A 27,893-nucleotide genomic window follows, 5' to 3' on the forward strand; every position below is an offset into this window, starting at 1 on the left:
TGTTCATGTTTCCAGGTGCAAATTGATACTGTATACAACAAATTGACAGTGTATGCAACGCTTATATACAACTATTCAGTGATCAAGACAGATTTTGTTTTTATTTTTTCCTAAAGTGAACAATAAGAAATTAGGACAAATTATTCTGGATTCTTTGCCTGATTTCCAAAATACTTTTTTTTTCTACCACTAAAAGTGTGAGCTATTCTTAGAACTGAAAGTGGAACATGGAATTTAAACAGTCAGTGGTGTGATTCAGTGTATCACATCTCGAATCCCATGGGCCCCCAAGGTAGCTGAACAACTGAACAGTAACTCCCAGGTTGTTGATTTTTGGTGGTGTTTTTTTTAACCTTCAGCCACGACTAATACAAGCTTTTTTTTCTAATTTGGAGGGTACTGCAACAAAAACCCATTGGGGTTTCTCTGAACATTTAAGGTCAGCTATTTTACCCCTGCTTTATGATTCTCAGTCCTTGGTGAAATACTAAAATGGCAGTAATTTTAGAGCATAATTAATTATTGTTATTTAACAGATGACTCCTTCATTCAGGAATTAATTATGGACCGCTTTCTACATGTATGAACCTAGAGGTAGTTACCAAGCATATTCAATATTTGAAGATTCCCAAGATTATTTTTTCTGGTCAGAAATGGTCAGTGAAAAGTAGGAAAAAATAAACACAACTGTTTTGAGTGCCTACTATGTGCCATGCTTTACAGACAGTACCTTATTAATCTTCCCAACATTTTTCTCGAGATGTAAGTATTGTTCCCATTTTCTAGATCTAACTGTGCCTGGAGTTACACATATAGGGAAGTTGAATACAAATCTATAAAACTCTAAAACCCATAATGTTCTTTTCGTTAGGACTCTGGTGAAGTGGGAACCCGCAGTCTTTCTGAGGAGATGCCCTTATTTTGTTCCTCAAGAAACATGGTATTTATGTAGTAGAGAGATGAGGACAAAGAAGACAAAGTTTGGGTGAAGTTCTCCCTATCAAGGCTATAGGAATTCCTGGAAATTAATAAGGTCTTACTGCGCAGTACCAACTTTTTTTTTATTGTTATTTTAAAGGGGTAAAAATAAATTGAAGTCAGTTCCATTTAAGCTAGTTATGGGGAGTGTGTGTGCTTGACATTTGGCTTACTAATTGAATATTTCGATTTTAGCTGCTCCTCACAGCCACCATTTTTTTTTTAATCCTCACTGGAGGACATTTTTTTATTGCTTTTAGAGAGAGAGGAAGGGGGAGAAAGAACATCGATGCAAGAGACAAGCATCGATTGGTTGCCTCCTGGAGCGCCCGGACCAGGGATCAAACCCTCAACCTAGGTATGTGCCCTGACCAGGGATCAAACCCGCAATCCTTTGGTCACGGGAGGATGCTCTAACCAATTGAGCCACACCGGCCAGGGCCACATATATTTTCCATATACCAACACATTCCTCTTTTTCCCTCTGCCACACCAGTTTCTTTGAATGACCTGGTTTGCATCATTTTAGGTCAGTGAGCCATGCCTCTGCCAATAGTTGAGTTTAAGCTGATTGTGAGGCAGGCAAAATGTCTATAGTGAGTAGCACATCTATTCATGATTTATCTGTAGTAAAGTTTGTTTAAACATTTTATGGCTGAGTCACACCACTTTTGTCTACCAGGGTGCACATAACTGGTATATGTGAATGGTGATTACACAATCTACAGTTAACTAAAGTTCTTGTTTCTTAAATTGCCTTTATTTAATGTCATAGGAGTACAGATCCTACATAGAGACCACGTCTGTTTTGCTCACTATTGTACTCAGGCACATCATGGGTATTTAATGATGAATGAATGAATGAATGAATGAATATTTTGACCAAAAATACACCTTAAAAATCCATGCCATTGTATTTGTAACTGTAAAACTTAGCCTCATAATAAAATTAATTTCTAATGTTTGCCTTCCTTCGTTTGACATTTAAAATAAAGTATGGACACGCGTGGATGGATGCACAGAATAGACTGACTCTGCTCTTTCCTCCAGCCTGTTAAATCAGCTTACTTTGTACCTTTCAGGCAGAACCCTGATAGCTATAAATATCCTCTTCCCTATTTAGCAAAGGCTGGTAATCCTGTGATCCCCTGTCCTGAGTAGTTGGGTTAATATGATGCTGTATTGTATTTGAATTTGTCTTGCCTAGACCATGCTTGAGATGCCATTTATCATTTCGCTGGAAGAAGATACTAGCTGAACTTTTCATTTCTCTGTAATTTCACTTAAAGGTGAAGCATGTGAAGTCATTGTTTCCCAATGAGGAAAATTACCCATTAGAAATGTAGAAGTCTTGTTTTTTATACCATTGGGTTAATAACATTTAGCTATAGTTAGAATGGTTTCTTTGTTTTGTTTATGTTTAAATGGTTTTTTAATTTTCTTTTTTTTAAATTGTTGTTCAAGTACAGTTGTCTCCATTTTCACCCCAGCACACCCCTCCTCATGCACCACCTCACAGGCCCCTCCGCGCTCACCTGACCCATCCCCGCCTCCCACCCTCCAGCCTACGCCAGAATGGTTTCTTTCTCATCTGTGTTTCGTTTCTCTCCTTTTAAGAGGAATAGAAATTATATTTTTCTTTTATTTATTTTTAATTTTTATTTATTGATTTGAGAGAGAGAGAGGAAGGTGGAGTGTGAAAGAGAGAAACATCGATGTGTTGTTCCACTTATTTGTGCATTTGGTGGTTGATTCCTGTGTGTGTGCTGACCGGGGACCCAACCCGCAACTTCGGAGTATCAGGACGACGCTCTAACCAACTGAGCCACCCGCCAGGGCTTTACATTTTTCTTTAAATTATTCAATGTCAAGTAGAATGAGTGTGTACAAAGTCTCAGCCTGCAGAATGCAGTATTTTTATGTACTGATTTTTTAAAAGAAGAGATACATGAGGAAAAACCAAAAACATTCATTTTGAACCTTGAAAATATTTTATAGAAAACAAACCACCTTTCACGATTTCTATACCAGTAGATAATGCATGAGAAGAACTGTACCTGTACGTTGTTTAATGTACTAATGGGATAAATTCCAGGTGTTTTAGATTTTTATTAGGAAGGTAATGAGGACACCTAATCAGGAACTCAGGAGTAGCACAGTGTGTTTCCCTGTTCTTAGCCTTTTTATATCGCCGGTCCTCGGAGGATCTCAGAATTCTAATTTTAACTGTTCTGAAAGGTGGTATTATAAATGAGTGATTGCAATGTAGCTAACAGAAGCCAGGGAGACTTCTCATAAATACAGTTTCAAAAAGGAATGGTGTCAAAGTATTCAAGGACAGAAAAGATGAAAACGAAAGAAATGTCTTATCTTTAAAAAAAAAAAAAAAAGACCTGCCTATTTTTATTTGTTAGTTTCAGATCTGTTCAGCCTCTTTTCCCCAGATCTTTTGGTATAGGGTTTGTCTTTCTGTTTTTAACCAAACCTTCCATTTTAGTTTTGGAAAAATTTGAGGCATATAGAGGTTAATGGGGTTCTTAGCAAGTCGGTGCAAATACAGTACTGGAAGTGGTAAACAAAGCATCTCTGAGGAGAAGGGAATTCTTAATAATTATACATATTTGCATATCATTGTCCAAAGACTCAGTTGTTGAGAATTACTTCACAGAATCATTATTTGGCCTTAGTGAACAGACTGGTTTGAAATATTGCCTGGTGCAATGGAGATAAAAACATATAACCATTTTATATAATTCTAAGACTCAGTTTGAAGGAATTTCTGCTTGAGCTGAGAGATTAGATTAAATGCCATTTAAAATAGGGGATTCTTTGATTCTTGTTGTAACCATGCCTCGTTAGAACAAATTGTCAGCTGCAGGACAAAACAAGTAACTCTCTTATAATATTTTTTAAAAAGTTTTATAAGATTTTTCTTACGTTCTTAGATAAAAAGCCATATGGTGTATTTCTACCCATAAAAATTAATAATAATAAAAACAAGAAACAGAAATATTAGGTCACTAGTCAAAATATCATTGTTGAGTTTTGATTTTTCTTAGTGACTTTTAAATTCCCTAACTTGTCTGTTTCATCAAATTCTTCATCTGAAAAACAGATCATCACCCCTGTGCACCTGTGCTCTAAGGGTCTAATGAAAGTCAGATGATGATAGAGTATTTTGAATGATGAAGTCTCTTTTTTTTTTCAAATTTTATTTATTGATTCTTTTAGAGAGAGAGAGAAAAGCAGAAACACCGGTTTGTTGTCCCACTTCTTTATGTGTACACTGGTCAGTGCTTATGTGAGCCCTGCCCGGAGATCGAACCTGCAACCTTGGTGTGTCAGCACGATGCTCTAACCAACCGAGCTGAGCTACCTGGTCAGGGCCAAATGACGGTTTTAAACATGAGCAGAGCCCAGATGCAATTTTATACAACTATTTTGTATTTCTTTGTATAGCACCTTTACATCTTATGTTTACTTGGGTGGATACTATTATCTAGTATCTATCTAATAAAAGCCAGGCATGTGGGAAACAGAAGGTATAATCTTTCCCCGCCAGAAATTTCATGCTAGTAAAGGAGTAAAATACAAAAGCCAATTACCTATAGCCGGATATGATGAGTACTGTAGTCTAAATTTATATGAAGGGCTTTGGACACACGAATTAGGTAGTAGCTCATACTCCCAGGGGAACTGGGGTGACCACTAAGCTGGATTAATAGGAGGAGCAGGAATAAGCCATGCTGTTTATCCAGTTGCTGAATTTACTAACCTCCTTCAGCCAGAACTTAGAATGGGGAAGCAACTGAAATAAATGGCATTAAAGTAGAAAATAATAATAATTGTGCTCTCCACAACCAAGAATTTTTTCAAGGAGAAGATTCTCTGATGTTTAATAATAATCAACATTAGTGTCCCCAAAGTAATCTTTCTTATGGTTGTTCAAGGGCCTTCTCTCAATTCTGCGTAAATTGAAAAGCGCACCAGACCAGGAGGTGAGACTCCTTCTCCTGGGCTTGGATAATGCTGGCAAGACCACCCTTCTGAAGCAGCTTGCGTCTGAAGACATCAGCCACATCACACCGACACAGGTGAGCAGTGCCTCGGCCCCAGATGCTGTGGGACACGTGGAGATGATAACAGCAACATGGAAGACAAAATGCGAAATACGGTTTTGTCCACGTCTAAGTTTTGTTACTGAGAAAAGTCCATACTGTTTAAAAGTAATCTTAAGATTCATTAAACATATCAAGAGATTCCAGTCATAGGAGATACTTAGAATAGTCAAGTGCACACAGACAGAAAGTAGAATAATAGTTAGAATAATGGTTACCAGAGGCCGGGGGCGCGGGGCGGAGTTATCGTGTACTGGGCTCAGAGTGGCAGCGCTGCAAGAGGGAAGAAGTTCTGTGGAGGATGGTGGGGATGGCTGCACGACCGTGTGAATGTGTGTAATGCCACTGAGCTGCGTGGTTAAAAAGGTAAATTTTATTTTATGTGTATTTATAATTTTTAAAATAGGTAATTCAAATAAATATGTATGAATACATACGTCAAGATACAATCAGTTCCCTCCGATCTAAGGGATTGCTTTTTAAAAGTTGTTTTCATTGATGGATTGATTTTAGAAAGAGAGAGAAACATTGATTTGCTGTTCCACTTATTTTTACATTCATTGGCTGATTCTTGTGTGTGCCCTGAGGCAGGACCAAACCCACATCACTGGTGTATGAGACAACGCTCTAACCACCTGAGCTACCCCTCCAGGGCCCAAGTGATTCCCTTTTTAAAACGGCTTTATCACCCTGACTGGTGTGGCTCGGTTGGGCATCGTCCTACAAAGTGAAGGGTCGCTGGTTTGATTCCCCGTCAGGACACATGCCTGTGTTGAGGGCCACGTCCCCTGTTGGGGTGTATGTGAGAGATAGCTGATCGATTTTTCTCTCCTTCTCTTTCTCCCTCCATTCCCCTCTCTCTAAGAATAAATTTAAAAAATCTTTTTCAAAAATAGCTTTATCTTCTCTGATTATGAAATTATTTCATGTAGAAAACACAGAGAAAGTATAACGGAGAAAACCAAAGAGTACTGTGAGAAAAGCCACTGTTAATATTTTAGTGTGTATTTTTCAGACTTAATAAATACAACTATATATTACTTTTTGAAATAAAAAAACCCACTACCTATATTTTTAACCCAGCTTCATCAACGCTCTCTCTCCTAAGGCTAAGCAAGGAAACACAAGGGGAAGGCAGTGGTGGTGCTCGCTGTCTGGAAGCTGAAAGACGGTCCCGGTGGGAAGAACTCCAGTCTGCTCCTTTAGACCTCCTTTCCCGTAGGAAATTCTGAGAAAGTTTGACCTTCGGCCAAGCCTTTGGGTTCCCTAAGGAGGGAGAGCCCCGTTGGTCTTAGTCACTTAAAGTGTTTGACCATTAGAGGTTTTAGCAAACCCGGGGTTACTTAGCGTTTTCTGTCACCACCGTGTGATAAGAGCTTCGTGTCAGGTTTGCATGGCTGTGCTGGTGTGTGTACTTCGTGGCCTACAAGTCTTAACTGACTCAAAACCCTTTGCAGAAAAGTGAGCGATTTTACAACTTCTGAACAAATATAATGCATAGCCTAAGGAGGAGCATATTACAGTAGTCTAGCCTAGAAGGGCTGAAAACTCATACTAGTGTGTGAGGATTTCTGCCAGAAAAAGAAGGGCTAAATTTGGGGGGTGGGGGGGGAGCGGGGGTTGATTTGTGCATCTCAAGAACACCACTAAAATAGGACTCCCATGCTGCGAACATGGAAATGAACTCAAAGTTATGGACCCAGAGTTCCAATTCTAGCTTTCTAGCTTTGTTTGATGTGTTGTAGGTGATTCTTATTATACAGGGTAGAGCAGAGGTAGGTTTACAGTTCTTCTTACGGACAATAATGTAAAGAATTAATAATAATACAAGGATAAAGTTTTGTGTACTCACAACTGTAAACCTACTTTTGCCTCACCCTGCATTATGTCAAGATTTCATATTTATTTTTTGAAAACAAACTTTTAGTGTGTTTTTGTTTGTGTATTAGAAAAAGTAATAGATGCTCATTAGAGTAAATTTAGAAAGCATTAAAAAGTAAAATTGAGAAGCTGAAAATCACCTATAATGTCCATTCATACATAACCACTATTAACATTTAGTTATATACCCATTCAATTTTTTTCTATGCATATATATGATGGGTATATTTAAAATAAATTAAAAAGGCTTATAGAAAATATGCTGTTTACGTTGAACATCTTTATATGTTGTTATAAATACTAATACAATACACATCTCTAAATGTTTATATCTACTCATTATCCCCTTAGAGTATTTCTTAGTAGGTCTGATGACTTAATAGAACTTCAAGGCAGTTGGTACATATGGTTGGATTCCAGGATTTACTCTTACTTGTTCCCTGCTTCATTTCAGAAGGATTCGATGTTACCGGGTTTGACATTTACTATTGTAGTTATGTATAGAATTTTTCAGCTCACAAAAGTGGTTTTCTCAATGAGTCAGAATGAAATAGCCTTTTACAATAAGCCTAAGTCACTTCCCTTTACAACTCTTACACTTCTAATTTATTTAGTCATTGGTGTTTTAGAGGAGTTGCAGTCAGCATCATTCCCAGTTACTCTCCAGGGACTGTTTATCCTCAGGGGAAACTGGGTGGCAGTGTTCCTGTACCATCGCATTATTCCCTGCCTGTCTGCGCTAGGCAGCGGTGTTGGCGAGCCGCCAGACGAAGCCGTGCTTGCGGAGGCACCCCCAGACCCGCTTACCTCCAGTTATTCTGGGGAAAATGTGCTTCTGTGGGAGCACGCTGTTGATTGGGTTTTTCTAATCCTGATTTCACTATATCCTTTTTGCAAGAAGACTTTTTTTTTATTCTTGCTCATAAAGTGCCTTCTCTCGGAACCCCAGGGCTCTTGTTAATTTGCTTCTCTGCACTCTAACTCCAGCTCACAGTTCCGCCTGCCTCTGATCTGCTCACCTTCCACAAGGTTCCACCTTGAGTGACGGTCCTGAGAATGAGTACTTTCTTTTCAGGTTCATCAGAGATACCTGCTAAGGAATAGCTTCCAACGGCTGCTTGCTTGCTTGTTTGTTTTCATCACCGCCTGTAATTGAGGGCTCCACTTCAGAGTGTGAACATGTTCCAGCAGGCCCTGCCTTCCTCGCTGGGCCCCTAATCCAGTCATTCACCAGCCTCCCTCACGGTGTCCTGAAATCAGCGCCTTCCTTTTCCTGAGTAATCCACAGGAGGAAATTCCTGTATTAATTTTGAACTACTCCTAAAGAATCCAGTCTTCCAGATTGTAGCTTTTGCCTTTGTTCTGTTCTGTTGAGTTTTCAGATCCAGCTTTGGGTTTTTTTGTTAGTTACATGTAGTGTCCTGTTCAATTTCACCATCCTGAGGACTCATCAGGGGTGTGGTCTGTTATCAGAACGATTCTCATACCAAGCTGTCCTCAGCAGGCGTGCGCGTATGCGTGTGCACTCGTTATGGAAAGCACATCATGGTAGCCGTGATATTACAATCCTGAGTCCACCAGCTGAATGAAATACGCATGTGTAAATATAGCTCTTTCTTCTCCATCATAGCAAACTGTTTTCAGTATGACCAGTGTCACATCTGGCAGAGCACCTCAGAATTCGTAAATAACATAGCTGTCAAATACAACTCGGTCAACATTATGATCCTGAAGCTTACCAAAACTGGCGTTTTTGCCTTTCTCTGTTGCAGGGTTTTAACATCAAGAGTGTGCAATCACAAGGTTTTAAACTGAACGTATGGGACATTGGTGGGCAGAGGAAAATCAGACCATACTGGAGAAATTATTTTGAAAACACTGATATTCTTGTAAGTACTCCTTTTGATACATTCATTCATAGTCTTTTCTGCCATGTAAGGAACATTAACACTGTAATGTTCTTTCTTGTCAGTCATTCCATTGCCATAACGTTAATCACTGTTAATTTAGGGCTAGCGGAAGGCTCCAGACTGTGAGGGAGACACCTCTTTGTATAAGATGTTTTGCTGTTGCTCAGTAACAATGCTGTACCCACACCCGCCGTGGCAAATAAAGTATTGATTACCATAGTGATTTGAACAGCAGAAGGGAAGTCAGAAGATTGTGCCACTAACTCTGTCATCCCAAGGACTTTAACAAATCAAGTGTATCCCAACCTGTGCAATGAAATAGTGGGAGTCCTGGAAACAATGATGTATAAGGAATGCTCGAAAGACCCGACGACATCCTTCCTGGAAAAGAAAACACTTGGAACTGTCTTCAGTTGCTTTAAGAACTACTTTAAGTCAGAGAGATTAGCTTCATTATTAATATTTCTAAAGGAGTGGACAAGGAGCAGGTTGGCGAGTATTAGGTGGTAGAGATGAACTCAGAATAAGGAAGAAGTTTCCTGTGATTGTAACTGTCCAGTATTAGAAGATGCTGCCTCACGCATTGGGGATTCCCTGGCTGAGGGGGCCTTTGTTCAGGCAGGCGCTGGAATGTTAGCTCCCGGCTCCCTGTCACATTCTCTAGGGCTGCTATTTCGTAATTCTTAAAGATTTCACTGTCCAAATACATGTTTTCTCCAGTATCCCCGCCTCTCAGTCCTTTTTCCTCCCTCCAGTAATCTTGGCACTCATCCTGTCTTAGCCACTCACTCTCCTGCTCACACCCTGAAACTGGGGGGGTCTCATGAACTTGGATAGAAAAGAAATTGCATTATTATTTTCACTAGCTTTGAACTGAAAGTTTGCATGTATTTCAGTTGTGACCATAGACAGTAAACTGCAGTGTCTGCCACATCTATGTCTTCCTTACCTGTAGGAATCAGCCTGCATCTGCAATAGCTTCATTCTGCTGCTGCTTCCTACGTGTCTCTCTCTGCTGCATCATTCCTATCAGCATGCCCGCATCCTGTAGTTTCTCTTGTTTAAAAAACAAAAACTTGTGCCAACTCTGTACTCCCCCCTAGATACCGTCCCACTCCTCAGCCTCTCTTTACAGGGGTGTCAGACTCATTTTCACCGGTGGCCACATCAGCCTCGTGGTTGCCTTCAAAGGGCCGAATGTAATTTTAGGACTGTATACATGTAACTACTCCTTAACAGTTAAGCGAGAGCTTGGCGCTGCTGCAGGGTAGAAACAAGGTACCAGGCCAGATAAAACAAGGTGGAGGGCTGGATTCGGCCTGCAGGCCTTGTTTGCCACCTGTACTTTATAACAAAACTCCTTACGAGGGTTTTCTGTACTCCCTGTCTTTATTTCCTCTCCTCCCAGTCACGCAGAACCCTCCATTCTGGCTCAAGAGGAATTCCATGTTGCCAAGTCCCATGTACAGTGCTCAGTGCTCATCTTACTTGACCTATCAGCACGGTTAACAAAGTTGGGATGCCGTCCTTGAAGCATTGTCTTTCCTCGGCTTCAAGAATACCACTGTCTCGGTTTTCCTCCCATCTCACTGGCTCCTCCTCCTCCATCTCCCTTGCTGTAGTCTTCCTCGTCTCCTAACTTCCACAGGTTGGCTGGAGCGCCCTCATGGTTCAAGCCTATGCTTTTCTTCCCCACGTTGCTGTTTTGGTGACCACCTCCAGTTCCAGGTGTTAATCACCTCCTACATGGTGATAAATCCCAAAATGTTAGCTCCAGCCTGGAACTCAGTCTCATACAGCCAGTTGCCTATTGGACATCTCCACTTCAGTGGCTGATAAGTCCCTTCACCCCCAACATGTCCCAGACCCAATTTGTATCTTCATCCACCCCTGCCCAAAGCCACTCCTCCTGCGGTCTTCTCAGTAAATGACAGATGCCTTCATCCGAAAGCACTGGAGTCATCCTTGGCTCCTCTTCCCCTCCTTCCCTTCATGGGACCCACCAGTCAAGCCTGTCAATTCCACCTTCAAAATATTTCTAGCCGCTGACTTCTTTCCACCCCCACTGCTCCTGTGCACTGGTCATTGCAGCGGCACCCTAACTGGTCTCCTTACTTGCCCCCCCGAAGGCACTTCTCAACACTGTCGCTGTTGTGACCCTGTTAAGACATACGCTTCCCATCTCAGGGTAAAAGCCAAGGACCCCCACCTTCCAGCTTTTCTTACCTGTCTGACTCATCTTCCCCTTTCTCAGCGCCAGCCGCACTGGCTTCCTTGCTGTGTCCCCAGAACTCGAGCATGCTCCCCCCTGGGGGCCTTTGTCATGGCTCTTTCCACGCTAGCATTCTTTTTCCTTAGATGTCCTCATGCTTATTCCTTCACCTCCTGCAGGTTTCTGCTCCCGTGTCCCCTCACCAGGAAACCTCTGATGACTACATTGAAAATTGTGACCCTCTGGCACTGTGGTTTATCTCTGCTCTTCTTCTCCCTCCGTCAGATTTATCAGTGCCTGTCATCTCAAACATATGTTTATTTGTTGCCTCTCCCCCTTCCCCCCCGCTGGAATGTGAGCTCAGTGAAGAGAGGAACTTTGCTTTCTTTGTCAAGAAGGCAAGGTGCTGAGAAAAGCACTGATTAGATGAAATGGATGATTGTTACAGATGGATTCTGACATTAGGTAGGGTGTGGAGTTCTGTAACTTTTAAATTCCCTTCCAACTTTGAGTTTCTATGATTGTGCGTCATTGTGGCCAAGTCTGGGGATTGTTAATTCCCTCTACAAAATGAGTAGAGCAGCCCTGGCTGGTGTGGTTCACTGGACTGAGTGCCAGCCCGCGAACCAAAAGGTTGCCTGTTCCATTCCCAGTCAGGGGCAACCAATCGGTGTTTCTGTCCCTCTCTTTCTCCTTCCCCTCTCTCTGAAAATAAATAAATAAAATCTTTAAAAACATAAAAACAAATTCCATTTAAAAAAATGAGGAGAGCAGCCTTGGCTGGTGTGGCTCAGTGGATTCAGCTCTGACCTGCAACCCAAAAGGTCACCAGTTCAATCCCATCTCAGGGCACATGCCTGGGTTGTGGGCCAGGCCCCCAGTTGGGGGCATGTGAGAGGCAGCCAACTAAAGTTTCTCTCCCACATTGATGTTTCTCTTCTTCTCTTTCTTCCTCCCTTCCTGTCTCTAAAAATAAATAAATAGAATCTAAAAAAAATAAATACAATAAAATGGGAAATGGGTGGAGCATCTCCATCACAGCAGGGGTTATGAGTAGTGAATCCATCCACTCACCATGGCCCTTAAATGGAGACCAGCACCAAAATATAAATATGTGAGCCACCGGCAGACATGTTCGAGGTCCTGAGACGGGCGACACACGGGCTCATCATGCCGATCATCATGCCTCTGGCTCTCAGCAAAGCTAAGTTCCACTGTATTTCTGCTGCCAGATTAAAGATTGAAGAAAAAGATGAGACACACAGTTCTATCCATTTATCCATCTGTTCAACAAGTTATTCTTCCAAAACGTATTGTATACCTTCTAGGAGAACAGCAAAGAAAAAAAAAATGTCCCTTTAAGATAGGAAGAAACTTCTATAATCTCAAATAATTTGTTTCTTCTTGAAATATAATTCTTTAATTTTAGAAGTTTTCAAGTTATGTAAAGGCCAAGAAAATAGTACGATGGAAGCCTAGCTGCATACCCATCACCAGCTTCCTAATTGCAGTTTTGCGATCTTTTGTTTCATCTCCCCTACCACCACTTTTTTTTAAGTAGTATTTTAAGCAAATCCATACCAAGTCAAATCATCATGTTTATACCTTATACAGTGCTATTGCCAGTTATAGCTCAGTAAAATTGGGGAAGGAGCTTTAGATTCTCTTTTGCTTTTTGAGTCAAGAGGCGAGAAGAAGCAGGTGGTTGAGAGAAATAACAGTTCTATCTGTTCATCTTGTGGATTAAAGTACTTGGAAAGAAATACTCAGCCTTGGCTGGTGTGGCTCAGTGGATTGAGTGCCGGCCTACAAACCAAAGGGTCAGTTCCCAGTCAGGGCACATGCCTGGGTTGCAGGCCAGGTCTCCAGTGGGGGCGCATGAGAGGCAACCACACACTGATGTTCCTCTCCCTCTCTTTCTCCCTCCCTTCCAACCTCTCTGAAAATAAATAAAATCTTTTTAAAAAATACTCAAAAAAGAACAGTTTATAAGGACGTGAATGACTCCAAGGCTCCATAAGGAGGTCTCAGAAACTCTCTGGTCTTATAGGTCAGGGTAATTTTAAATCATAAGCTCCAATACCTTCAGGGTAAACTGCAAGATAGTTGTAAGCTGGCCCTGGATGCCACTCTCCTGCGTAGAGCGCCCAGGAATAGGCGAGCAATCCAGCAAAAATCCCTAGAGCAGCCCTGCGGGAGCCTCTACCAGCTACGTTACGCTGCCCGGTACCAGACAGTGTTTGGGATTCAGTGTCAACAGTCCATGACTTTCCAGTGTGGTTTGAGGTTAAGCAAATCTTGGGGAGCAGCTGAGCCCCCGGGGTTAGACTCTAAGGCCTGGTGACTCTAGGCCAGTTTGCCAGTTGTGTGGCACCTTGGAGTGGCAGGAGTTGATGGGTCATACTCGTCTGTTTGTGTAATAGTTTCCATTGTTGGTTGTAAAGTCCCATTACACCACCTCTACAGCAGTCCTGAGGCTCCACACGTGTAGTTGCCTGGTTAATGCTTGTCAGTTAGTTATCTTTGGAGTACGATAATAAACTCTCGCTGTAGAGCCGGTGGTCCAGCTCTAAACTGATCCAGCCTGCCTTCTGTTATTCTGTAGCTTGTGAGCTGGTAATGGTGTTTATATTTTTAAATGGTTGAAAACAATCAAAAGAAGAATAAGATTTCATCACATGAAAGTGAAGTGAAATTCAAATTTCAGTGTCCATAAATACAGTTCTATTGTAAGAAGCCACGTCCACTTGTTTACGGACAAGGGTGGGCAAAAGTAGGTTTACAGTTGTAATACAAATAAGTAGTACAATAATTAATGAATAAGAATACATGAATGAAGAATAAACTCTGTGTTTTGCCTGCTCACAACTGTAAACCTACTTTTGCCCATCCCAGTTTTTTTTTTTCCAAATGGTAGCTTGCTTTTTATTTAATTTTTAAATTTTTAAAATTTATTTTGTCCACCCTGTATTTTATGGTTTCTTTCACATTACGACAGCAGAGTTTCAATGGTTGTGAAAGAGCTTGTGTGGGCCACAAAACCAAAAATATTTACTACCTGACCCCTTACAGAAGATTTCTTTAGAACATTAAACGGTTCTCTAGGAGTTTGAAAGAGTCCTTTTTAGGGCAGCCCCTAAAAGTGCCAAAATTATTCCCAGGGAAGATGACACCGGGAACACCTCGGGGAAGTGACTAAGAACTAAGACCTGAGGTATGATAGAAAGGAGCGGATCGGGTGTCTTCCATTTCTTTTAGGCCAGGAACTAACAGCTGTTTGATAGATAAAAATACATCATTTTTTTCAAGGTATATTCATATTAGTACTAAGCTCCATTTACATTATTATGATCAGTTTTGTGTTTAAATGCAACATAATTTAAACAAAATAACTTTGTCATCAATTCCACACCCAAAGTGCAAGATGCCAAGTGAGATCTCGAACAGCTGTCCCATGTAGCCTTTCCATAAAGTCCCTCACCCTTGAGTAGCCAGACTACTGGGCACACATAATTAAAAACCACACATTATCCAGAAACCTTGTTTATTAATTTTTTTTAAGTTTCAACCTCCTTTTAGACTTTTGCTCAACATTTATTTAAAAAGCCACACATTTTGGTGTCATCTCTTATCTCTGCCTGTCCCTCTGGTGCAGAAATACATGGGAGCCATAAAATGGCCAAAAGGTGGCAGCAGGAGGGAGGGGGACCAGCAGCGAGAGAAACAAAGAGTCCTCCCTTCACGCGCTGCATACAGTCTCTGGGTAATAACCCCGGGCAGGCTGAACTGGCATCAGAAAAAAAATCTTTTTTCTCTGGGTCTTCCTCCCACAACCAAGTAACAATTTCAAAGCAATTGCCAAGGAAGATGTGGATTGCCTTTGCTTAAAGCATCATTCTGAGTGCCGTGGATAACTTTATTTTAGAATAGGTTTATGAGACTTGATTGTTGAAGGTCCATAATGTTCTAAGGTCAGTCAGAAGCACTATAAATATTTCACTTTATCTCATACTTTCTGCCTATTTTTATTGATTATCCATTTATGAAACTTGATTTTTGAAGGTCCATAATGTTTTTGAGATCAGTCAGAAGCACTAAATGTTTTATTTCATCTGATATTTTGAAGATTTTTTATTGATTATTTATTTAGTTCTGGATTTTAAAAATTATGATTATATTAACAGCTATATTGTTTAAAAAAAAAAAAAAAGGTGAGGCTATCCTTATCTTTATCTGTTGACCAGAAGAAAACATACTGGGCCGCACCGGTAGCGGTGGGAGTCTGTGTCACTGCTGAAGAGCAGATTGGTGTGTCAGCAGACGACCTGGTACTTACGGCTCTTTCATTCCGCCCCTGATCCACGGGGCCATTGTTTCATAGGCTTCTTCCTGGAATTACTGTGTAGTCATTGTCCAATTTTATAAAAATTATGCTAAATAATAGGAAGAATATATGTATAGTTTAGGAAAACCTTCCTTTTGAATATTTTAATGGAAGTGTTCCTGGGAAACTTTATGTCCAAGCAGTAATTAGCAAGTAATTTGGCAAGTAATTACAGTAAAGTTAAAACTTTCTTCTCACTGATCTTCAGCCACTGGATTCTCTGGTATCGTCTCTCTTGTCATTAAAACCCTTCCTGTTCCTTATTGTCCTCTCCCAACTGTGTTTCATCATATCAAATATCAATTTCTCGACTGCGTGTTTGTGTTTTCAGCCTTGTCTCAGCCTCCTCCTTTCTACCCTAAACTTGTTACTCATGGCCTTTGCTCACAAGCACATTTTTTCCTGCTTTGTAATTCCTTTCTTACCGGTGACCTGCACACAGCCTCCAGGAAGCCCTCTAACCCCAAAACACCCTCCCAATGATCACCAGACCCTCTTCCCTCCCTTACGTTTTGGACTATTGCCTGCCTGCAGATAACCCTAATCCACTGTGGATGCTCAGATAATTTTCATTAGGTCTTTTATACCGAGCTTCATGCTCCCATTACATTTCTTCTTTCTGTGTCTTTTACACTATTTCTCCTACTTGAAAAATGTGAGCCTCACTGGTGGAAAACAGTGTGGAATTTGGGGTATCTGTGCTGTGCAGAGCCCATAAATGCATTTACTGAATTGGGTCCAGAGTAATATTAACAACAATAATAATAAGGCTGCAAAAAAGAAAATACTGAAACCAAACACATCATCCTTCTTCCTTTATGATTCTCCATGGAAGAAACACAGGTAGAAACAGGATATTCTTCAGAAGAAAGGCTGAACTTGGTTCCTGGTATATTTAGCACTAGTGATTCTAAATGAGAGTGCATTAAGCAAAGGAGTTTTCATTGTTTTTATTTCAAAAGAGAACAAGTTTTCGAGTAGCACAGAATTTGACCTGTGTATGGAAATGTCTACGTGCATTATAGTGTATCAGTTTATGTAATTTAAGGCATGTAAAAGTGAGAGTTGATTGCTTTTTGTTGTTTTTAAATGAATACAGCAGGTCCTCAAATAATGTCATTTTGTTCACATTGTTTGACTGTAACATTGATGAGATGCTGTAGGAACTTAACTCATGTCAATTAGCCTGTGGTGAAACTGGTTTTGTTATTTGTAGTTTCGCTTAAAGCTGCAGAATTATCAGTGACATTAAGTAACGACACATTGTATGCTCTTTTAAAATGGCATTTTCAGGCCCTGGCCAGGTAGCTCAGTTGGTTAGAGTATCATCCCAATATGCCAAGGTTGCAGGTTCGATCCCTGGTCAAGGCACATACAAGAATCAACCCATGAATGCATAAATAAGTGGAACAACAAATCAATGTGTGTGTGTGTGTGTGTGTGTCTCTCTCCCTTCCTCTTTCTCTCTAAAATCAATAAATAAAATTCTAATAAATAAATAAAAGAGTGTTTTCATTGTACCATTAATTCAATAACAGTTCTAAATTTTTTAAAGGAAGTTAGAAAATTTGATAATTTTTAAGATTAGCAACTGGGAAAACATTTAATATATCATTTAATTTTTAAAAGCACTACAAAATTATATCTGATTTTCTCTTTAAAATTTCATATGAAGAATTAAAAGAGAACTTTCATAAGAAATTAAAATAATATGTTTGGGTTCTGTAACTATTGGTGATTTTCTGTTTTGGTCTTCCCGTATTTTCTTCATTGTTATAGGATGTCGTTTGTGCAATGAATAAAGTTCAGTGAGCCCTGGCCCCGTAGCTCCGTTGCTTAGGCTGCCATCTCAAAACACCAAGTTGCAGGTTCTATCACAGGTCAGGGCCAATACAGGAAGCAACCAATGAATATATAAATAAGTGGAACAACAAATTGATGTTTCTCTCTCTCTCTCCCTTTCTCTATCTAAAATCAATAAAAATAAAAAATTTTAAAAATTCAGCGATGGGAAAGAAAGCTTCAGATTTATAATTTACGGTGTATCTCAGGACTTCGCTTACTCTGGCGAAGACCGTGCACACCCTTGCTATTTCCAGTACTTGCTCCTACCTCCGAGCAGCCTGTGAGGGTAGGAAGGGACAGAGATCACTGGGGCTCCTGCCCCAGCACATGAGGTCAGTGTATCGTTAATTCTGCAAATGACACTTTCGGAATGACGATGTCCAAAAACTAGGATTAGTAGGTGTCTCAAAACACCATCCATTCCAGACATCTTGGGGTGCAGTATTAGCAGAGTGCTTAAGAGCGACTCTGGAGTTTACTGTGAGGTGCACTTGAGTTCGAATCCCAGTTTTGTCAAGTACCTGATATAACTTGAGCAAGTTGCTTAACTTCTTTGAGCTTATGTTTATTTATGTATAAAATGGGAAAATAATGAAATCTATCTCAGAGTTGTAACGAGGATTAATATGGTAGATCTCGCAAGAATGTTTAGTGAATGCCCAGTAAATGAAGCTATTTTCATCCTGCTTGACTCTACTGACTTTTTACTTTGGAGCTTTGCGGGAGGAATTTTTGGGCACCTCCCATTTCATTAATTAATTAATTTGCTTATTTTGCATCCACAGACGAGGTAAGCGTTACCAGCTCAATTTCTACGTGCTGCGCGCATGTGAAATTGGCTGACGGGATCATCTGCTCCCTCCATAGAAGGTGCCGGGTCTTCCACATAGCTGCTTACTGAAGTAACCTCCTTCTCCTACATTGCAGATATATGTCATTGACAGCGCAGACAGAAAAAGATTTGAAGAGACGGGTCAGGTAAATGATTCTCCCGTTGAGCTATTTCACAAATAACTGGGTATTCATTAATCTGCCTTGTAAATGTATGGGGGGGGGTTGTTTGTTTTTCGTTTTTGTTTCTTGTTTAATCTTTGCAGTTGAAACTAGACAGTCAAATAATCTGGCAAGCAGGCAGAAATACCAGTTGCCTAAAAAGAAATTAGTTCAGAATTCTTTAAACAGTTCTTTTGAGTAAAGCCTTTTAGTCTTAATCAAATTGAGTAAACGAGATATAAGCAAATGGGACTCACCACTGTGCCCAAAAGCTCTTCAGGTTTCTTCCCAGGCCACGTAGGAATGAACCTAGAGGAACAATTCACTTATTATTTCTACATACATTTTTCAATGTCAGCTTAGTTGGTCCAAGGGCAACTTTACAAATTCAAAGGGATGGGAGGAAATGTGCAAGTCAAGACTAAGCCGCTCTTATTTCCAAGCCAAGAGATAGGTATACTTTGAACCCTAATGCGGCTTCAAATGCAGAGTCCATGTGAACATGATTACACAGGCCATTTGTGTACACAGTTTTAAATAGAGAAGCAGTGGAATCGACCGTTTACTGAGTACACTGATAAGCAGGAACGAGTAGAGTGGGCCTCTTTGGAGAAGCATGATTACATTTTATGGTAGAGTCCTTGGCTTGTGTCCTAAGCTACCACAGGTGGCCTTCCAAATGTAGCAGTCCCCACGTTTATGTTCCTTTTTCCTGGAAATTAGTTTGAGAACTGTCCCCGTTTCTTGGAGAAAACCCCGTATACCTTGATGATTTCTGGATCGTCACTCATGTGAACTAATGCTAAACATGAGCTTGAAGATGAAGGGGGTCACATAACTTTCTGCCTCTTGAACCATCCAGTTCTCTCTGACGGCCCAAGTGTCTTAAGTAGACTTAAAATGTGGATTTAGTGGGGAGAGGTGGGCCCTTGTATTTAGGTTAAGTATACACCCTCTCCTATACTGATTGCAGACAGAATTAACATTCCGTTTAGACCCCATCCAACAGCCTAAAAATCAGAGACCTTGCTGGGTGGACTAACACAGGTATTTTAGAATATGGGTTTGATGAAGTATAATGCATGTGCATGTTTTAGAGACAAAGATTGATGAAATAGAATTATAGCCTTTAAAGCAACTGTCATTTTCAGTTTATATTTTAAAATATGTGTGTGCATATACATGTATTCATTGAAAGTTATTTGCAGATAACAACCTTTGCTAAGTTTTATGTTGCTCAGCACAACTTGTGTTCTCCCTTGAACAGTATTTCTCAAAGTGCGCCCTATGAATCCCTATAGCAGAACTGTTGCAGGGGAGCTAGTTAAAAATGCACACTCCTGGGCCCACACTCAGACTTCCCAAAGTCGGCGTCTCTGGGGTGGGACCAGCACTCTGCCAGGGGGTTCTTCCACAGGCTCCAGTTTGACAACCACTGCTCTTGAAAGTTGCTAATAGATCAGCATAACTATTTTGTTTTTTTTCTCATTAGAAATGAATGGTTAAATATCATAGTTTTTGTCCTTTCCCCCCCCATCCATTCTCAAAATGATCCAGGAACTGGCAGAATTACTGGAGGAAGAAAAGCTAAGTTGCGTTCCGGTGCTCATCTTTGCTAATAAGCAGGATTTGCTCACAGCGGCCCCTGCCTCTGAAATTGCGGAAGGACTGAACCTGCACACCATCCGGGACAGAGTCTGGCAGATCCAGTCTTGCTCAGCGCTCACAGGAGAGGGCGTTCAGGTGAGATGACCGGAAGGCTTGGTCACATGGCAACATGGCAGCCAACCAAGGTAGTCTGTCTCATTGGTTGGGCTGAGCTAGGTAGGAGAGACATGAAACAAATAGCCTTTGATGGGCAGAGGAACAATCCAGGATGTGAAGGGCATGGAGAGTTTAGTGCTTTTCACTTAGCAACCAACATGATATCATCAACTCTTCTGGAAAGACAAACCACCCCACACAAGCACACCCTACCCAGTTAGATAGGAGGTCAGAAGAGAAGACTTGGAGGATGCTGCTAACTCTAGGACTCTTTGCTGATTAGGTTGGTGGTTTGGGGTTGTATCTCATATTTGGATGCTAAATACATGTACTCCCAAAGTAACAGAGCCATCAACAGTTATGCACACTAGTTACCCCATAGAAGTGTTTTGGTTTTGCCTATTGGCCATCTCCACTGTTTTCAAAGTCGGTGTCTGTTTCCTGCTACTTTTGTTTGGTTTCCCCCTGGGAGACTTGTGCTGACAGAAAGCCCCACGTTTTAAACTGAGGAACTATATATAAAGGAAGAGCAGGCTCCCCTCCATTTGATATTATTTAGGGCAGAAAACAGTTGTGCATCCAAGACAACTGGAAGGCTCTGTCCTCAAAGAATGATAGACAGGTCCAGCTCTGATACGTCCTTTCAAGCAGATGTAAACCAGGTGACACCTGGAGTCAGCCCTCCAGGACTACTTTGTCACTCCCAAGCCCCCGGCGTGGTCCACGCACCTCACCTAACACCTGGGGGACCTGCCAGGGAAGCGACATGGTGCTGTGGCAGTAGGACAGTACTGCGCTAGGCTGCTGTGGGGCACTAACAACATCTAGAGAAGTGGTATCTTCTCTCGTGGCCGGATGGCATGTGTCTCCAATGGCATGACCAGTTCGCTTTTCTCGGAACTCAGAGTGTTGGGGTACGAGCCTGCCGTGTGATTCTCAACCGTTGTCCTGCCACCTCTTTCCATTTGCATTCTAATATTCTCCTTCCCTCTCTCCGAAGACATTTGACATTGATTTGTCTTAACACTGCCTGACTGCTTTTTATTTAAGAAAAATAGTCACGTTCTAGAATTATCTCACTTGTTCCATCTGTTTGCTGCTTGGTTTTTTTCTTTTTGTTACACAAACAACCAGGGCCTATTTCTGTGCTTGGCCTTTAGATCTGGGAGCATACCAGTCAGCACGAGACAAGAAGCCCCTCCTCGACAGTCCTCAACACCTGCACCCCCGACGCTCTTTGTGCAGGTGTGTGAGGTGGGGCCTCCGACAGAGCCAGAGGCTGCCTCGGCCACCTCCCCAGGGTGGATGCTGGAGCTCTTTAGGCCTCTCTGTGAGGTTCAGGTTCAGGGAGGGGGCAGGTGTTATTTATTTCCTTCCTTCCTTCCTTCCTTCCTAAACTCTGGTTATAAAAGTAATATATTCTCCTTGTTAATTTTATAAAAGTATATAAAATTCAAAACTGTAAAGTTCATTCCTCTCCCCTGATCCCACTTGACAAAGGAACTAAGTATCATTAGTAGTTTGATTCTTCTTGAGTCTCCTCTATAAAATTATAATCACATATGTGATTATCGATCTATTAGGTTTTGAATTAACTGCATTTTTTCAGCTTAATTTAGGCTGGTTGAACAAGTATAATACAACCCAGGATGTTTTTGAATAGGTAAAATAATCATTTATTTAGCTTCTCACTTTTTAAAAAAAATCGTTTTGCCTTCTGTATTTCCCTTGATTGTGCGTAAGGTGGCCTTCGTGAGGCCTGAGGTTAGTATAGTACGGATGAAGCCTTCTGGGGTTTGTATAAACCACTGCAGCAAGAGAACCCTGCCTGTCTCCATGGTTTAGAGCACACACGTAGAGAGCTGAGAGCATCTCGAGGTGGGGGGCTCTAAAGCTGGGACTAAAGAAAATAAACACATTTTGTGTGCCTACTTCTAAGGAAGTGGGAATCGGCAGCTCTGTAATCTTTTTTCACTTGGCCAGAGTGTTGACAGGAGGAAAAGCAAAGCAGGGATTAACAGTGAGGTTCTTGTTCCTTCAGCCAGCGGTAGGGATTGAAAAGCAGGGACTAGAGTTATCTAAAATCAGTTGGAGTTGTGGCATTCAAGTCCAGGGTACTTCTTCCTCTTCTTCCTGGGAGCCTGGAGGTTGGGAGGGAGCTCTAGTCTTTGTCTTCCAGGCCCCTACCCTGCCCCGTCCTATCAGGGGGAGGTCACGGGGCTACAGCTCTCATTCTGGGGTCTGTAACCTCCCTAGAAGTGGAGTTCCCTTTCAGTCACAGGATCTTTACACCAAAAAAGAGGCAGTGAGCTATCAGACAGTTACAGAGTCAGAGAGGGCTTTAACACTCAGTCGGTTTAAATCAAGTGAGACAACCACGTATGGCTTGATTGTGTTAAATTTCTTAGGTCAGGGACATTCAGCAACCAGATTCACAGGAAATTTTGTCAAGAGAGATCTAACAAAGAACTGTGAGGGGGGAAAAAAAAGAATGATTTTATATGGAGGAGAAATAGTTTGAAGGTCACTTAATTAGTTTAGTAGATAGTACCGGGGTGTATAGAATTGGGTAGTTAAGACTGGGATTTCAAGGTTAATGAGATTAGATTATGGTTAATAGAATGATATAAATTTAGAGAGTTTAACCATTATTTGAAATGAGTTATTTAATAAAAATGTTAATTAAGAAGGGAATCTGCTGTCTATTGTCCTTTAATGGTAACCTTTGGGGACTGGAGAAAGGTCGTGGAGTTTTCCGTGGAAACACTTCATCGTGAGTCACGGATTGACCCTGTCCCTCCCTCAGGTAATGCCTCTGACCTGAGCTCTTGCCCACTCAGCCAGTGTCTTGGTTTTCACTTTAAAAAGAGTCACTTGGGAGGAATTGTTTTCCTGCATTGCCTAGTTCAAGTGCAGGCCTTTAATGATTCTTATTAATTAAGGTTGTAAGTATTCCTAAAAATGAAAGACTTCACTAGAAAAATGTCCGTAAGATCACTTTCAGACATGGATACTGTATAATAATTACTAAAATTCCCTATATTCTTACTTCATCCTCCCTCTCCTCCCTCCCCAGCCACTGCCCCGTGAGAGCTGGTCAGGGATGGGCAAGGCCACTAAAGTGATGAGGCATTAAGTGGGTCAGGTGTGTCTGCCACCACAGCCCTAATGGCCCTGAGGGAAAAAAACGTGCAAAGGGTAAAAAAATTAAAAGGACCTGGATTTTCTGTTACGGGTTCAGGTATCTAAGGACAGTGTCTCTATTTATGTTGTGTTTGTGTGTATGTGTTTCATCAGAATGTTTGAGAGACCCGTCTTGCACTACTAAATAACACCCTCAAGTGAGTGAGGTGGGGCAGTGGCTGCAGACCCACTGGGCGGTGAGCTTCCGGACCCTGGGGCAGGCGCCTTGCCTCCGTAGCTGCGGAGCCTCCACGCGTGCTGGAAGGTTGTGGAAGGCAGTGACTCCTGGGTTAGATTCCAGGTTCTTGTTCTGCCGGGTGTTCTGAAGTCAAATGTGTGCCGTCTTTGCAAGGACAGGCAGTCCCGTGCATTGTTCAACAGCCCCCATTCTGGGTGTGAACACTGACTTTTGAGGGCTTCCCAAGAGTTCAAACTGGCCTTTCCTGGCCTGATTGATGGTGACCAGGAGGTCAGCGCACTGTGTAATTAAAGCAGGTTTTCGTGGGAAACCGTCCAGAGCAGAGCATAGGTGAAGGGCCCGAGAAGCTGAAGGAGAACGTCAATCTTGGAAACCCCAGCCAGCTGGGAGGCCCAGAGTCCGGAGGAGCAATCGGAAGAGACCCAGTTGCATCAGGTAGAGGGAGGCAAAAAGAGGAGAAACTGAAAAATGTCCGGGAGGGAGAACCTGCAGCCCTATAGCCAGACTGTCTCACAGCCGTGGAGGCTGCCTCCCTCCGCACCCTTGGGGCTGGGCCAGGGTTGGCAGGGCCTCTCCTAGTGTATAACAGCCAGCCCCAGGACTCTCGTCATCTTTTCCCGGGGTGTCTAGAAAATAGTGAACAAAGGATCTGGCTTACATCTCTTCCACCTACAGACCTAAATTTGAACCCCAGGCCACAGCTGTCCTTTGCTGTTGTAGTGTCAGATGTTTGAAGACATTTGCTCTTTAAAACATCGTGTGCGCATGTGTGTATTTAATTAAAATTGTACTGTAATAGAATTTCCTTTCATTGCAGAGATCAGCAGCTTTAACTTGGTCTCTAGCCTTAGTTCTAACACAGACTTGCCTACATCAGCAGCTTTGAACTAGCAGAAAGTTCTCCTGGGTCCTCCTCTCCACACCCCCACCTCATGCTCACCTGTTCTCTTCACACCTCTCCCACGTTCCCTGTCTGCTTTCTCTAAACAGGAGCACTAGTCCAGCTGAGAGTAGACTCCCTAGCTGTCAGAGCCCTGGTGTGTGAGCTGGGCGTCAGAGTGTGCCTTGCCGAGGAACACTGAACATCTGCTGGCCCAGCCTCTTGTATTCGCTCCCTTTCCTTGGTGTAGGGGACTTTTCCCTTAATACACCAACAGAACTTCGGTATTTTTAAAAATGACATTTACCACTTCTTTCTAGGCCTGGCATCAGCTATTTTTGACTCCAAGTGTACATGGAACTGCTTATCTGCAAGTCAGACCTCAGGTTTATTTTTAAATTTTCAAACCTCTCTATAGATTTAAGAAAGCAAGCTCCAGGACATGCGATTTTGCTACCTCTCTGGTACAGTGCCCTTTGTCACCGGAAAAAGATATTAATAGCAAGCAATATTTTATGTATGCTGCTTCCAGCTGCTCCTTGACCCTGGGGGCCCCGTGGCACAATGGTATAGGCTGCGTGGCTCAGCAAGGGCCTGAGCTCCTCCCCGTCTTAAAGTAATCACTGATGTGACCAATCACTGATGTGATATGTGGTCCTCCTCATGGCATTAAAAACCAGGCCTGCCCAGCCATGGCTGCCACTGCTTCCTTCCCACTGGCAAGCAGTGGTGGATGCGTCGTAGAGTGATCAGATTAAAAGGAGCAGTGCCGTTGGAGCCCACTCTTCCCACAGAAAGGGGCATCGTGCCTTTAATCCTGGACCCCTGAGGCCTGTGATGAGTAGGTTCCCACCCCCACGGTTGGGACAGCCTTACCTGTTTCCCGGTGGTCATATTAGGGGTGATGCCATGACGTGGCAAAATTTGTTTCCCCTCCACGAGGCCAGACAGAGCTTGGTATTTGAGGTCCAGTGTCTCTCTTTAGTCTCCACTATTGAATTAAAGCCAATCAATTTAAATTCCATCTCAGCAAGGTTGGTGGGGGGAGGTGTGGTGGGAAGAGAAAGGGGAGGGCTGCTCGGGCTGTAAGATCGCCATCCCCATGACGAAGATCAGACGTGCAGAAATTTGGTCAGACCAGTTTTAACAATAAAGGTTCAACCATTAAACAAACCTATGAGCTCATTTCCTTCTTTGGGGACAGAGCAGTCACCTCTCAAGTAACTGATCACCTTCTCTCAGTTGTCCGTTTTACAAAAACAAAGCCTTGCCAAATTAAGGCAAGAGTGATGTGGGGCACTAACTTAAACATGAGGAGCAGAAAGTGCCACCTCTTGCTATGATGTCTCTAAATGTAGAGTTTTCACTGGAGGTGGGAGTCTGGGTGGAAGGTTAATATGCCAGGGCATGCAGCGAGGTAAATATGCAGCTTCCACACGCAGAGATACCTGGCAGCCCAGGAATCTTGAGTTGAGTGGCCAAAAATAGCCTCTGGCACCTTCAGAGCTGCAGCCATCTATGCTGGGGCTTGTTACAAGGATTAATTAAAAAGATACAGTCCTGGCTGGTGTGACTCAGTTGGTTGGATGTCATCCCATAGACCGAAAGGTCACAGGTTCGATTCCCGGTCAGGGCACATACCCAGGTTGCAGGTTTGATCCCCGGTCGGGGTGTGTAGGAGAAGGCAGCCAATCGATGTTTCTCTCTCTCTTTCCTTCTCTCCTTCTCCCTCTCTCCCTTCCTCTCTCTTTAAAAGCAATGGAAAAAAATGTCCTCAGGTGATGATGATAAATGTTTTTAAGATGAAAATTATTTACTGTAGGCCAGACACCATGTTACTGTTGAAACAACTTCAGACTAGCCTGACATGGACCCTCCCCTCCGGAATCTTGGACAACACTATTATCTTTCCTTTCCCGTGGGCAACTTGGCATAGCTTGTTCCTGATGTGATTGGAGAGGTATTATCCTCATTGACTATTGCCTCCCCAACAGCCCCACCTCCAGCTGAGGTTCTCCTCTAGGTAACAACAGGAAAGGTCCAACTCACCACCCCCAAACACTTCAGGGCAGAGCAGCCACAGGGCTTGGTCCCTGTTAAATCTCCCTACACTTCTCACACACCTTCAACTTGCTGGAGGCAGCTGCAGAGGCTCGGCAGACAGGACAGCTGGTGGGTGCCATCCTCTGAGCGCCCTCTGTTGGCAGAACTGTGGCTAGAAGGGCTTTGCCACCGCTGGCCCTCACAGACATCTGGAGGACAGGGCTCCTCAGCAGGGCTCCCCGGGTTAAATCCCCTCTGCCTCCCTAACAGATACCCAGGAGAAGGCTGCCCCTCACCCTCCACATTCTGCTTTGGGTCCCTGCAGCTGAGTAAATATTTTTCCTATCTCTTTGGCTGCATTCATGTTCAGTTAGTTACATATGATAAAAGAACCCCCCCCCCTCTGTAATCAGCCATAAAACCAGGGGGAAGAAACAGTATTCATACAGTGTGGGAACACTGTTCCTGATTTCTCGGAGAAGCCGATTTGATAAAATATCGCAAGTGTACAGAGGAGAAACCCCCGAGGTGCGCACCTTTGCCGGTGTCCGTCCAGGTTCCTGCAGCGGGCGGGAAAGTGCCACAGCAGCACTGGGCTGCTCAGCTTAGAAGGCAAAGAGGCTGGGATCGTATTCATCCTGCTTTCATTTGTAAAATCTTTTTTGTCTCCTGGCAGGTGATCATTTTTCCCCCTGGAAACCAATTAGTTACCAAAATTAAACATGCTTCTCTTTAAATTAATCCTTTTCATAAGATGGTCTTAAAATTGGCCTCAGCTTTTTCAAGTCAGTAGCTGACCCAGTTGTAATGAGAGGTATTTGGAGGCCACCTTTCTCCCATCTCAGCATTCCTTCCCCCTTGTCCTTGCTGCTGCCAGGTGCTGTCCAACAGCCCCGGCGCATGCCCTGAGGTCTGCTCCGGAACGGCCATCAGATTCCCTGGTCCTCCTGCCCAAGTGTTCTGGTGGCAAGTGGCGGAGTTTTAATCACTGCCAATTCAGGTTATGGTCAGATGAGCCAGGACATAGGATGCCTGCTGGTTGTTTTGCAGTGATGCATTGTTTATGGGATTAATGCTCCAAATGGCCAAGGGTGTCAGCTGATATTTATTACTTTAAGCTGGCTCAGCTGTTCAGGTTCAACCACTAGTCCGTGGTCACAGGAAGTGCGGGGCCTTTCATGTCATGTATGCCCTGAGATGTGCAAATGTGACTGGGACCTCAGTAAGCCTGTGTCACAGATGCAGGGGAGAGGTGTTTGTTGCAGGATCCTCCTTTGATTTTGTTCGGGGCTTCCAAAGGAACTCTGCACACGCCTGAAGGTCGGAGAGACTCTAGGGAAAGGAAGAGCATTCAGGGGTGGCTCCAAAGGGGGTTGAAAAGGAGGTCATCTCTGGCAGGCCTGGCATCCAGGAGAAATCATGCCACCTGCCAAGTGGCTGTAGGCATTGTGTGGCTTTTACCTCTCTTCCTCTCCAGCCTTCTAAGAGAGGACACTTTCAAGG

General features: G+C 42.7%; 1 protein-coding gene and 1 long non-coding RNA gene across 3 annotated transcripts in view; one reads left to right on the forward strand and one right to left on the reverse strand.

Moving 5' to 3' along the window:
- The window catches only part of ARL3 (ARF like GTPase 3), a 33,464-nt gene that overhangs the window by 1,772 nt on the left and 3,799 nt on the right, over window positions 1-27,893 (forward strand). Inside the window, exons 2-6 of one of the 2 annotated variants that reach the window (XM_053922287.1) lie at window positions 4,929-5,072; window positions 8,750-8,866; window positions 18,256-18,306; window positions 19,879-20,064; window positions 21,246-22,688. In XM_053922287.1, the coding sequence (XP_053778262.1) occupies window positions 4,929-5,072; window positions 8,750-8,866; window positions 18,256-18,306; window positions 19,879-20,064; window positions 21,246-21,338 (591 nt within the window). In that variant the 3' untranslated portion in view covers window positions 21,339-22,688. Of the gene's footprint in view, window positions 1-4,928; window positions 5,073-8,749; window positions 8,867-18,255; window positions 18,307-19,878; window positions 20,065-21,245; window positions 22,689-27,893 lie in introns of those variants that run through there. The other variant, XM_024555681.4, reaches the window with a different exon arrangement.
- On the reverse strand, window positions 4,996-27,347 carry LOC123479244 (uncharacterized). The gene is made up of 4 exons (XR_008426611.1): window positions 26,927-27,347; window positions 25,989-26,094; window positions 18,579-18,630; window positions 4,996-5,097 (listed from the first exon to the last, which is right to left on the reverse strand). It is a non-coding gene; the product is annotated as an uncharacterized lncRNA (long non-coding RNA).

This window comes from Desmodus rotundus, chromosome 4 (assembly GCF_022682495.2).
Source record: "Desmodus rotundus isolate HL8 chromosome 4, HLdesRot8A.1, whole genome shotgun sequence".
NCBI lineage: Eukaryota > Metazoa > Chordata > Mammalia > Chiroptera > Phyllostomidae > Desmodus > Desmodus rotundus.